This window comes from Mastomys coucha, unplaced genomic scaffold, assembly GCF_008632895.1.
Source record: "Mastomys coucha isolate ucsf_1 unplaced genomic scaffold, UCSF_Mcou_1 pScaffold13, whole genome shotgun sequence".
Classification (NCBI taxonomy): Eukaryota; Metazoa; Chordata; class Mammalia; order Rodentia; family Muridae; genus Mastomys; species Mastomys coucha.
In genome coordinates, this window is record NW_022196895.1 from 45,873,811 (window position 1) to 45,887,674 (window position 13,864).

At 35.5% G+C, this 13,864-nt stretch overlaps 1 protein-coding gene across 6 annotated transcripts in view; it reads left to right on the plus strand.

The window, feature by feature from the left end:
• The window catches only part of Dmxl1 (Dmx like 1), a 149,269-nt gene that overhangs the window by 112,254 nt on the left and 23,151 nt on the right, over positions 1-13,864 (plus strand). For all 6 annotated transcript variants that reach the window (XM_031365659.1, XM_031365654.1, XM_031365655.1 and 3 more), the window contains one exon: positions 7,229-7,289. In XM_031365659.1, coding sequence (XP_031221519.1) covers positions 7,229-7,289 — 61 coding nt within the window. The remainder of the gene's footprint in view (positions 1-7,228; positions 7,290-13,864) is intronic.

Here is a 13,864-nt window from a genome sequence, read left to right on the forward strand (position 1 = left end):
TGGTCAGTTGTTTTGGTTTTTTTTTTTACATATTTGTGGGTCCTGCTTTCATATTATAGTAATAGAGCTTACAGTCTCAACAGACATGCTTTGCTCACAAAGTCCAAGGTATTTATTCAGCTTTTCCTTTTTTTTTATTAGATATTTTCTTTATTTACATGTCATATGATATCTCCTTTCCCAGTTTTCCCTCTGAATAAAATAAAATAAAATAAAATAATACTAATTTAAAAAAAAAAACGCTGTTCCTTCCCCTCTCCTTCTCCCCACCACCCCACCCTCTCCCACTTTCTGGCCCTGGAGTTCCCCTACACTGAGGCATAGAACCTTCACAGGGCCAAGGGCCTCTCCTCCCATTGATGACCAACTAGGCTGTCCTCTGCAATACATATGCTGCTGGAGCTATGAGTCCCACCATGTGTACTCTTTGGTTGGTGGTTTAGTCCCTGGGAGCTCTGAGGGTACTAGTTAGTTCATATTGTTGTTGTTCCTCTGGGGCTGCAAACCCTTCAGCTCCTTGGATCCTTTCTCTAGCTCCTTCACTGGGGACCCTGTGCTCAGTCCAATGGATGGCTGTGAGCCTCTACTTCTGTATTAGTCGGGTACTGTCAGAGCCTCTCAGGAGATAGCTATATCAGGCTCCTGTCAGCCAGCACTTGCTGGCAACCACCATAGTGTCTAGATTTGATGATTGAATATGGGAAGGATTCCCAGGTGAAGCAGTCTCTGGATTGTCCTTCCTTCGGTCTCTGCTCCACAGTTAGTCTCTGCAACTCCTTCCATGGGTATTTTGTTCCCCCTTTTAAGAAGGAATGAAGTATCTACACTTCCGTCTTCCTTCTTGAGTTCCTTGTGGAATGTGGGTTGTTCTTCCTGTATTCCAAACTTCTGGGCTAATATCCACTTATCAGAGAGTGCATACCATGTTTGTTCTTTGTGATTGGGTTACCTCACTCAGGATGATATTCTCCAGATCTATCCACTTGCCTAAGATTTTCAAAAATTCATTGTTTTTAATAGCTGAGTAGTACTCCGTTGTGTAGATGTACCACATTTTCTGTATCCATTCCTCTGTTGGACATTTGGGTTGATTCCAGTTTCTGGCTATTATATATAAGGCTGCTATGAACATAGAGGAGAGCGTGTGTCCTTATTACATGTTGGAGCATCTGGGTATATGCCCAGGAGTGGTATAGCTGGGTCCTCTGGTAGTACTATGTCTAATTTCTAGAGGAACTGCCAAATTGATTTCCAGAATGGTTGTACCAGCTTGCAATCCCACCAGCAGTGGAGGAGTGTTCCTGTTTCTCCACACACATCCTAGCCAGCATCTGCTGTCACCTGAGTTTTTGATCTTAGCCATTCTGACTGGTATAAGGTAGAATATCTGGGTTGTTTTGATTTGCATTTCCCTGATGACTAAGGATGTTGAACATTTCTCTAGGTGCTTCTCAGCCATTCAGTATTCCTCACTTGAGAATTCTTTGTTTAGCTCTGTACCCCATTTTTAATAGGGTTATTTGTTTCTCTGGAGTCTAACTTCTTGAATTCTTTGTATACATTGGATATTAGCCCTCTATCAGATTTAGGATAGGTAAAGATTGTTTCCCAATTTGTTGGTTGCCGTTTTGTCCTATTGACAGTGTCCTTTGCCTTACAGAAGCTTTGCAATTTTATGTGGTCCCATTTGTCAATTCTTGATCTTAGAGCAGAAGCTATTGGTGTTCTCTTCAGGAAACTTTCCCCTGTTCCCGTGTTCTCCAGGCTTTTCCCCACTTTCTTTTCTATTAGTTTCAGTGTATCTGGTTTTATGTGGAGGTCCTTGATCCACTTTGACTTGAGCTTTGTACAAAGAGATAGGAATGGATCGATCTGCATTCTTCTACATGTTAACCGCCAGTTGAGCCAGCACCATTTATTGAAAATGCTGTCTTTTTTCCACTGGATGGTTTTAGCTCCTTTGTCAAAGAGCAAGTGACCATAGGTGTGGGGGTTTATTTCTGGGTCTTCAATTCTATTCTGTTCATCCACCTGCCTGTCACTGTACCAATACAGAATGAATGAACTTAAAGTAATCCCTCTAAAATCAGGGACTAAACAAAATAGACAAGGCTGCCCATTCTCTCCCTAGCTATTCAATATTGTACTTAAAGTCTTAGCCAGAACAATTAGACAACAAAAGGAGATTAAAGGGATACAAACTGGAAAGGAAGAAGTCAAATTATCACTATTTGCTGATGATATGATAGTATACTTAAGTGTCCCCAAAAATTCTACCAGAGAGCTCCTAAACCTGATAAACAGCTGGATATAAAATTAACTCAAGCAAATCAGTGACCTTCCTCTACACAAAGGATAAACATGCTGAGAAAGAAATTAGGGAAACAACACCCTTCACAATAGTCACAAATAAAATACCTTGATATGACTCTTAACTAAGCAAGTAAAAGATCTGTTTGACAAGAATTTCAAGTCTTTGAAGAAGGAAATCGAAGATCTCAGAAGATGGAAAGATCTTCCATGCTCATGGATTGGCAGGATTAATATAGTAAAAATGACCATATTGCCGAAAGCAATCTACAGATTCAATGCAATTCCCATCAAAATTCCAACTCAATTCTTCACAGACTTAGAAAGGGCAATTTGCAAATTCATCTGGAATAACAAAAAACCTAGGAGAGCAAAAACTATTCTCAACAATAAAGGAACCTCTGGTGGAATCACCATCCCTGACCTTAAGCTGTACTACCGAGCAATTGTGATAAAAACTGCGTGGTATTGGTCCAGCTTTTTTCGAAAGCTGTAGTTAACCCTGTTGTGGTAATAACCTTTAGTAGATATCAGTTAAACACTATCTGTTTTAGATATGGCATTTTGTAATGCTGAGACATATTGTTCCTTCTAGGAAAAAAAAGTGCAGTTTTTCAAAATTGAACAAAATATATTGGTAGTGGTACAGCGTGTATTTGAGCACTAATGCCTAAGTAGTTATCTATATTTATTTTTCTTTAAGATTTTCTTTTATTAATTGATTAGACTACAGAAATTAATACTGAAAAGCAAAGAAGCCCCTCATTCCTTTAATGAATTTCTAGGTGTTAGGAACTTTTTTTTTTTGCTTTGTTTTGTTTTGTTTTTAATGTCCTAACTCCTATAGAACATTTTGTTTCCCTTACCGGTAAGCCGATTTTTTAAGTAATTGATATATGTAACTGTTCAAGTGAACACTCAGACATCATTACTAACCCTTTTTACAGATAGTCAGTAGGAATGAAGCTTCCAGTTGATTACCAATCAGTTTCTCCATGTTCATTTATACAAGTCTTCAACAATAGAAACTTATTATTAGATTGTAGAGGGCAATCTAGACTTGGCAATTGCCTGTGTATTAAGGAAGTCTAGAGATTACATTTGGCCAACATCTCAACAAGATGTAAACTATTTCTGCCACTGGGAGGTTTACGTGATGGCATAAAATGTCAAACTGGGACATTGTCTCCCCCATTATATTATGACTCCATTGGAATTCCTTTCATATATGTATATATTTTAGGAAAGTATGTACATTCTGTGGTAGTAGGCTTCCATGTTTTTCAAAAGCCTTTAGTGTTACTTGTCCCTCCACATATTCCCTCCTTTAGCCTTCCGTCTCACCCCGTTGATATTTAAATACTATTCTATTTTCTTTTTTCTTGCTTTTTTTAATGCTATATTCTATTTTCCTTGGAAGATCTAACCTTTGTGGTTATTCTAATTGAAATACATATCTTTTGAGATCTGGGTTATTTTACTCAGGATTATTTTTTTCTAGTTCCATTTACCTGCAAGTTTCAGAATATGATTTTTTAAACAGCTGAATAATATTTCAATTCTGTAAATATACCACATATTCAGTGTGCTATTATTGGTTTATAAATATTAACCTGTTTCTAATTTGTGGTTGTTGTGAATAGAGCAGCAATGGATATGGATGAGGAGATATCTCTGTAGTAGGATTTCTATGCCCAAGAGTGATGTAGCTGGATTTTGAGGTAGCTTGCCTCAAGAAACTCCACAGTGATTTCTAGATTTCTATAACAGTTTGCATTCCTACCAACAGTAAATGTAAGAGTTCTCCTTTCCTCACCTCCTTCCAAAATGTGCTGTCATCTGGTTTTGAAATCTTAGTCATGGGGTAAGATGAAATCTTAAGTAATTCTAATTTGCATTTCCCTGATGACTAAAGATGATGAACATTTTTTTAAAAAATGTTTCTCAGCCATTTGTGTTTTACCATTTGAGAATTCTCTGTTTAATTCTATACCCTATCTTAAAATAGTTTCATTTCCTTGGTTTTTTTCCCCCACTTTTTAATAGAAAACAGATTTTTTTCATACAATATATTCTAATATTTCCCCTCTCCTAGCTCCTCCCACATTCTCCCCACTCATCCAAGTCCACACTCTTTCTTTTCCTCTTTCATTAGAAAACAAACCAGCATATGGAAAGTAAGAATGATGATAATGAGATAAAAATGAACAAACTAGAATACAAAATGAATGGGGTTTGGGGAGAGCCAAAGGAGAAAAGTTCAAAAAACATATACAGACATTGAGAAACACATCTGTATACGTAAAACCCTTTAAAAAACAAAATCAAAAACCATAATATGTAAGAATAAGATTTGTAAGGTTAAAAATAAATGGTTGACAAAGCATTATAAAATCAACGGAGAAAAAAGGAAGAAAGAAAAAAAATACTCCAAAAATACCATTGAGATTGTTTTATATTGACTATCTACTGCTGGACATGGGCCTGACCTTAAGTGTAGTTTGTATACCCCGTGAAACTCCTCTGGAGAGAACTGAGTTTTCCTTTGCAAGTGGCTATCAGCTGGAGAGAGCTTTGGGGTTGGGAGTGGACACTACTGTCTATTTCCTCTCTGAGTAGTTGCACACAGTCTGGCTTAGACCTGTGCAGGCCTTGTACATGCTGCCACAGTCACTGTGACTTCCTAAGTGTGCCAATCCTGTTGTGTCTAAAAAGAGTTCTTTCCTCTTTCTTGCTGTCCTCCATCCACTTTAGCTCCTTACAACCTTTCTGCCTCCTATTCCAGAGTTCTCTGAACCATGAAGATCTGATGGAGATATACCAATTAGGACTGAGTGTTCCAAGATCTCTTACTCTGCACATTGTCCAGTTGTGGGTCTCTGTATTTTTTTCCCTATTTTTTTCCCATCTACTGCAGGAGTAAGTTTCTCTGATGGCATTGATCTATGAGTATAGCAGAATGTCATTAGTGGAGGTTTAAATATGCTTGGCCCATGCTAAATGGCACTATTAGGAGGTCTGGCCTTTTTGAAATAGGTGTGGCTTTGTTGGAGGGAAGCGTGTCACCATGTAGGCAGGCTTTGAGTGTTCCTAATGTTCAAGTTTCACTGAGTGCAGAAGAGTCAGCCCCCTCCTGGTTGCTTTTGGATCAAGATGTAGAACTCTCAGCTCTTCCAGTACCATGTCTGCTTGGGCACCTTCATGCTTCCTGCCATGATAATAGACTAAACCTGTGAAACTGTAAGCCATTCCTAATTAAATGTTTTCTTTTATCAGAATTGGCCTTGGTCATGGTGTCTCTGTACAGCAATGGAAACCCTAAGATATCATTAGGAGTCATTTTCTTGCTATGTTCCTTTGGAAGTAATTTGGTTTTCCCCTAGGTCTATGGTCTATCCAGTCTCAGGCAGTGTTAGGCGTGGGTTCTGTCTATTGGAGTGGGCCTCAATTCAATCAGATAGTAGTTGGTTACTGCCAAAACTTTTGTGCCACTATTGCATCAACATATAGTGCAGGCAGGATACTATTGTAGATAGCAAGGTGTGTAGAAGGGTTGGTGTTTATCTTTTTCCTCTGATAGCATACAGAGTACCTTCAAGTACCACGAACACTAGTCAGTAGGGATATAAGCTCTAAGTAGGCCCTTGCTCTAGACTTCCCTGTGTTCAGTGAGTTGTGTAGGTGTTGTCTTCTGAAGGTAGGGCATTACCATCCTTACAGCCTTTTAATTGGAAGCCATTCTGATTTAAGATTACCCCTATCCCTCTCTCAAAAAGTTATCAATAGAATAAGGTTGTTCTTTTTCTATGAATCTTTTAAAGTAGCTAATGGTTTCTTTATTTTCTATTACATGTTTTCAGAAAAACTTTTAATCTGTGTTTTGTTACTTTTCTGTGATAATTTGTTCATAAAAAGAAATAAAAACGATAAAAAAAATAACATTTAGACAGATTTTTAACTAAGAACATAGGATTTTGGTAGACATGGTGAGCATACCTGTAATTATTGCAGTACTCAGGAGGCTGAGGCAGGAGAGTTGCAGGTTCCAGTAGAGCCTGGGCAATACAACAAAATTCCGTCTCAGTCTCCATCCCCCAAACAAAGTAAAGGGACATTGATGTGAAGTTTAAAGAAAGAGTTATATATTCATCAAGTTTTTGTTTTCTGGGAAATTAATAAAGCATTTTCTTAATCCTATCTTGTTACTGAATGATCAGTACTAGTACTTTTTGTTTTTGTTTTTCTCGAGACAGGGTTTCTCTGTGTAGCCCTGGCTATCCTGGAACTCACTCTGTAGACCAGGCTGGCCTTGAACTCAGAAATCCGCTTGCCTCTGCCTCCCAAGTGCTGGGATTAAAGGCGTGTGCCACCACAGTCTGGCAGTACTAGTACTTTTTAAATGCAACTTCTGGTTTGGAGTAAAACTTATCTACATGGATCTTCCTGTTTCTTGTCGCTTACCAGTTCTGATGGCCTACTTTCTTGCTACCCAACCTACTCCACAACTTTGGGCTAAACAACTTAAAATCCAGAGAAAACAACTAAAAAGTTTACCTCAAGATGACGTACAAATGTAAACTAATATACAAATGTGAACTAACGTGCAGCTCTGTTTAATTTTATAGTTATTTTACTTTTTCTTGACAGGCTAGTTAAATAATTCAAAAAGTATTTAAAATGAATCAGTTGGCAAGAAAGGAGAGAAGATTAAATTTAAAAAGAGGAGTGGAGCGGGTATTGGAGGTATTGATTAACTACTAGTAGGTTGAAATTGTGTCTATGTCTTGTGTCTGTATGTCCTGTTTCTGTATAACTCCTAATTAGGAAGTGCTCTACCACTGAGCTATACCCAACTCTACAACTTAAATTTCTAGCCCTTTATTTTACTGTTACTATAAATTATTTCTTCTTTTACCAGATGCTTAAGAAAGCCATTAATAATGTTAGAAGAATGACATCACATCCAACTCTTCCTTACTGTAAGTTGACAATGATGAACGATTATTCTCTCAATTCTACTTTTTTTTTTTTTGATAAATTGTACAGCGAATTCATGGGAAGCTTTTAGTTTCAATTGAAAGATAGCCTTTATCCTACCTTATTTTTCATAGACAAGTTTGTGTTACACTAATTTTGTCAGCTTACCTTTCATCGGGTACATTAATAGAAGTCATAAAAGGGGTTTTACTAAAGAGTTTTATGAAGGAAATATTTTTTTTGTTTCTCTTCTTAGAAATCACAAGTTTCTCTTGTTTTAGCAAAAAATAATGAATTTGTTGGAAATGTTGATTAATTGGTGGTTGAAATATACTCATACTATATGATTATTCTGTTTTTAAAAAGATTCGTATGTCATTCCCTTCACAGTTAAAGGAGTATAGTGAGAGATATTCATGTCTTTCCAAATTGATAATGTGTTAAATTTTCATCAACTTTTCTCATAGACAACTGTACAATAAATTAACCAAGTTCTGTGTTCTTTTATGCTGTATTACAGGATGTGCTATAAGCATGTGTTATCTAAATTGAATACTTTACCAAATAAAACAGTTCAAAAAATGTTTAGAGAATGGCTTCTCATACTAAAAATATAAATTGGTATAAAATATTGAGTTGGCTCCCTTATATTGAGTCTCTATAGCTTTAGAGGTAATCTGGGGTTGGAGAAATGGCTAACGAGTTAAGAATCCCTGCTACTCTTAGTGCTTGCTTGGTCAAGATTGGTTTCTAGCACCATTTTAGGGACTCACAACCTCTTGTGACTTGCATTTGAAAGGACCTGTCATCCCTTTCTTGCCTCTGTGTGTACCCAAATACATATAGCATGGACTTGACACATAGACACATACATATAAAATAATTTGAAGAAAGAATGAAGACGGTCATCAAAGCCTGTATAATAAGATTGCCATATATATTTTAGCACAGCATGTGGGTAGCACATATCTGAGATCACAGTGCTTGGGAGGTTGAGGAAGGATGATAATAAGTTCACATTTAGTGAGTTTAAGACAACCCAAGGCTACAAAATGAGGCCCTTTCTCAAAAAAAAAATGTATTTTATATAAAGGTTTAAATAACATTATTGGTAAGCAAATATTTGTCATTGCTTAAAAATGTTCATACCTTCTATTAATAAGATTTGTAACTGTCCTGAAATATTGAAGGGACTTGATGTGCTATGAACTCTATTACATATATTCTGCCAGCTTAATATTCTACAATGAATGTTTGCAGTGAATGTTACTAGGCCCAAACTACTAAATATAAATAAAGATATCACCAACTATTATTAGGAGACTATTAGTGGGCTTATTTTGTAAATATTAGGTAAGAAAAATATCACCACTGTTTTATGAGATATTTTGTCTATAGAGAGAATTTCCATAACTGAAATGTAAGAGACTTGGGAAAATAAAGCTAATTAAACTAATTATTAAATTATTCCCCAACATATCTTCTTTGTCATGAACATATTCTCCAGGATGTGATTCAGTTAAAGAATACAGGCTTCTTATTTCAGCAAATGAAACAAAAACAATTTCATAAATGGGAAAACACATTCTGTTTCTATACTTTCCCAGTAACACTTTTTATTACAATTGTGTGATTATTTTTTCCCTTATCCCAGGCAGCTACCCTACTCTGAAGATAAACTTAATGTGTTAGCAATTCATTTCAGCTCATTACACTCTCTGCCTGGAGTTACACTTGGAAGCCAGAAGTCAAGAACTCAGTTCACAAGCTTGTCTTCTTCCTCAGATGCTAATCACACTTGTTGTTCACTTCCATTATATGCCTGGCGCTGAAGGGGATTATTCCCAGCCCCCTCCTTTGGTTTGACTAATCTGCTAGAATAGTTTGCAAACCTCAATGAAACACTTTAATTATGTTTGACACTTTATTGTAAAGGTTTTTATAAAGTAACACAAATGAAGAGAGATATAGGGAGAAGTCTGAAGAGCCCTGAGAACAGGAGCTTGTTTCTCCTGAGAATTGGGTTGTACCTAATTAGCATACATACATTTACTGATGGAGAAGAAACTCACTAATCTGGATCATGAGTTTTTATAGAACTTAGTCTTCATGCAAAGTTTACAGCTTATCATTGACCCCAATTTTTACCAAAGATAGACTCTTTAAAATAGGTCTAGTCCCTTTGACCTTGGCTTGAATGCTTATATAAGTACAAGAAGAATAGTTATTATACAGGGTTTTAAAAAGATCTTTGCTGGACAGTTATGAAGAATCTTGTAATAGACTTTGAAGAACTAACCCATGGACTTGCCATCAGTTCCTTTCTTCCCAAGATCTCCAGATATCTTGAATTCCAGAAGTGATGCACAGCCCTTATTCAGCTGTAACATAACCATATAAGAGAGTTATATAAGCTGTGCACATGGTATGGGCCACTTTTGTTTCAAGTTGCTTTATTGGCCGCATAAAATGACCTTAGTATAGTACTTTATAGTTATATTTGATTTATGAGTTCTCAAGTATGACATTCCAGTAAAAAACTTGGTAATATAACCAATCTTTCTAATTCTGTCCTATTAAAAGGAGACAAGATTCTACCTTTTCAGTGCTGATGATCAAACCCAGTTAAGTGTGTTCTTGGTGAGCCCGATCCCCAAATCCAAATTCTTACTGAACTTGTGCAGGTGTCCAATTGCCATAAAGAGACTTAAGTAACTTCCAGATTCCAAACAAATAAGATGGAAAGTAAAAGTAATTTTTTCACCTTACTTCACAAAGGTATAGTTCACCAAATTGCTATACAATATAAATAGCTTATTCAATCCTGAAAATAAATCATTAAAGACTAAGTATCGTTTTAAACAAAATAAAACATTTTTTTGCTTTTTTAAAGATTTACTTATTTATTTTATGTGTATGAGTACACTATAGCTGTACAGATGGCCGTGAGCCATCATGTGGCTGCTCGATTTGAACTCAGGACCTTAGGAAGAGCAGTCAGTGCTCTTACCTGCTGAGCCATCTCGCCAGCCCCAAAATAAAACATTTAATAAGGAAACTTCGTCATTCAATCCTACGTTTGATTCTTGATCTGGATGATTTTTACTTCACAAATTTGTAATTTTTATACTTGACTTATTTATTTATAGTTCTGTGTATATGTAGGAAGGGATTACATGCATTTGAGGACAGGTGCCCTAGGAGGCCAGAGGTATTGGATCCCCCTGAAGCTGGAGTTAGGGGCTGACTTGGGTGCTGGTAACTGAACTAGGGTCCTCTGCAAGAACAGTATGAGCTCTTAACCATCAAGTCATTTCTCTAGCCCCTTAATAGTTTTAGTGTTCTAGATTTTACCCATTCCAATAGTATGATTTTAAGTTACCAGAAACCTGTACCTTTAGATATATTTACATGAATCTTAAAAGTAGACCACTTTAAGATTATATTTCCTAGTAAAGTTTTGTGGAAAGTATACATCAGGGCTAAATAATTAGCTATCTGTAGATGACAGAAGATTCAACCGGCTGTGTTTGAAGATTTGATAACAATTCATCATAGTAATGACCACAAGATTTCACTATTTCTATGGCATACAACATTTTAATATAACTGAAAGTAATAATGTAAATATACTAGAAATTCTTTGCATTCCTAGGACATATAACATACAAGCACAGTCTTAAGTATAATGAAGCATCACTTTTATTTGCTAATGCTTTTCACACAACATCACATATCAAATAAGCCTACTAGGTTTAACATCTTTTTTTTTTATAGAGAAAAAAAAAAGAACTGATTGTTTTGAGATGTTCTGGAGACTCTTTGAAATTTCCAAAGGTAGTGCAAGGTCAAAGGACTTATACAGAATTTACATTGGTGAAGATGATCAAAGGTGACAAAAATTAAAATATAGGATTAAAATTATGTAAGCCACTGAAATAATACTCATTCAGCAAAGTATTAATCTGGACTGACATCAGTTTATTTTTCTTGGTAACAAACTTCATTATATAGAATGAAGTTGTTGACTGCTACACTCAAGTAAAATAAAAATCGAGGGTCATACTACTCAGTTATTAAACAAAAATTTTAACTTTTCATTATTGAAAAGGTTCACGGAGAATTCATCTTGATAAAGCATCAACTTAGTTACCTGTTCAGAGTTTTTAAAGGATAACGAAGAATTTTTCATAATCCCTATCAAAAGGAAACCTATATTTTCTAACAGGATATACCATTGTACTCTTGGTGATATGATATGTTGTTACTGTTATATGTAAATCGATTCAGATTTAAACCAATGGAAAAATCCCTTTTCCACAAATGTTTTTATATATAACAAGACTTTATCCTACACTCTTCCTTTCCAATGAAGGATTTGACTTAGCCAAAAGACAACTCTTCTTTAATCCAAGCAACACCTGTTAAATAAGGCTCCAAGTTTCATTTATGAAAAAGATGACATACTTTACCTAGTTGTTTGTCTTGGTATTTTAAAATAGTCTGAATTATATTTTGTGACTTAAGTTGTTAGATTTTAGTAATTTTATTTTCTAGTGAAAACTTTAAAAGTTATGTGCCTCTCATTGATATTTTATAGATTGACAAGTCTATAAATCTAACCATTCATAATGTATAGAAATATATTTTCTCTTAATGAAACAATGTATCAGTAGTATAAATTGTCAGTGTGGGACAGAATATATTTAAAAACAGATGTATTTTTTTTTTTAGTTTTGTATTAAGAATCCTAAACTAAATCTGTGTTATTCTCTTTAGTGATTTGCCTTATTTATTTACAGATACCATCTTCACCATTTCCATTAATGAAAATATAAGGCTATAAGTTGCTAAAGAAACTTTTTTTTTTTATTTTTCTCTGTATAGCCCTGGCTGTTGCTAAAGAAACGTAAATTCTTTAAAAAGTAAACATAAAATGAAACATAGTTAACTGATAATAAAGTTATTTTTCTCAGTGACAAGCTTTGTAATATAAGGTTTTAGACTGATAAATTTAGTAAAAATAAAGCTCATATTAATGTTGATAACTCTGAAATATGTTTGTTAATTCAACAAACAAACTGGATTTTTATTTTATTTCTTTAATTTTTATTTATCCTATGGCACTTTCATACATTATACATTATACAATTAATTTGATCATATCATCCACTATTGCTGTTCTCCAGCTCGCCCTAGTGCTGCTACCCCATCACCATCCCAATTTGATGTACCTTTTTTTTTCTTTTTAAATAGTCTCTTGAGTCCAGTTAACGCAATGCATTTGTTCATGGGTATGTGGCTATACACTGGGACACAGGCCGCCTTCAATGGCCAATTTCCCAAAGAATGACTCCCTTCTTCCTCAACCATCATCTACCCATAACTCCAGTGCCAAGTGTGGAACCTTTCCCACATTCATGCTAGTTGTGAGTTTTTGTTTTTGTTGCCGCTGCTGTTGTTCTTATGGCTTGATTTTGTATAGATATGGTGTACATAACCACAAGTTCTATGAGTTGATGTGTACAATAGCCAGAACTCTGCATTTCACTGTTATCATCCTTTACCTCTTAAATTCTTCCTGTTATTTTATACTTTTCCCCTGAGCCTTGGATGAACGGAGGTCAACATAGATGGTGTATCCACAGCTGAGCAGTCAGTTATCTATAGTCGGCATTTTGACCAATTATGAGTCTTTACATTAACCACCACAAGTAGAAGCTTCTCTGATCAAAGTTAAGAGCAACCCAAATCCATAGGAAGAAACATTATTTTGCAGGCAGCTTGACAGAATGATCATTTAATATAACAAAAGTAAATTTCTCCCCTAGGGCATGTGATCACTACAGTCATGGGCTTTTGACTAGGTTTTCAATACCAGGGAAGAAATCTCTAGTGGAACAAGCTTCATAGCCAATCAGAAAGCAGTTCAAAACTCCATAATTATAATGCCACAGAGCGTACATCTTGCCAGACAAGTTAATATTGTAGCCTACAGGGTCCAGCTCTGAGTAAGACAAGGTTTTTTTGTTTTGTTTTTGTTTTTGTTTTTGTTTTTTCTTGAAGCTGCCTGCATAACTCCTTTTAGAACTGTGTAAGCAAGATAGCAGGGAAACTGTTGATTAGTAGAGATTGATTTCTCTATACATTCAAGGAGATTTTCTACCATGTGGTTATGGTGGACAGCCAAGAGCAATGGCAATAATGGCCCATGTTTCAATGTTTCTGGGTCCGTCTAGTTTTGAGATTCTTTTCCTATGAAAAACATAGAAATATTCTTCCAGTGAAGAATGGCTATGCACTTTTAGGTAGGATTCACTGGAGGGACTTTTTTTTTTAATATATACTTTCTGTTGGATGTTTACTCAGTTGATAGTTTGCTTTGATGTATAGAAGCTTTTTAATTTCATGAGACCTCAATTGTTGGTTTTTCTGCTTTACTGGGGTCTTAAAGAGTCCTTACATTTGTCCATAAGTTAAAATATACTCCCTCCTTTTTTTCTTTTTTTTCTTTAATTAGATCACTTTCTTTATTTATATTTCAAATGATATCACCTTTCCCAGTTTCCCTTCTGGA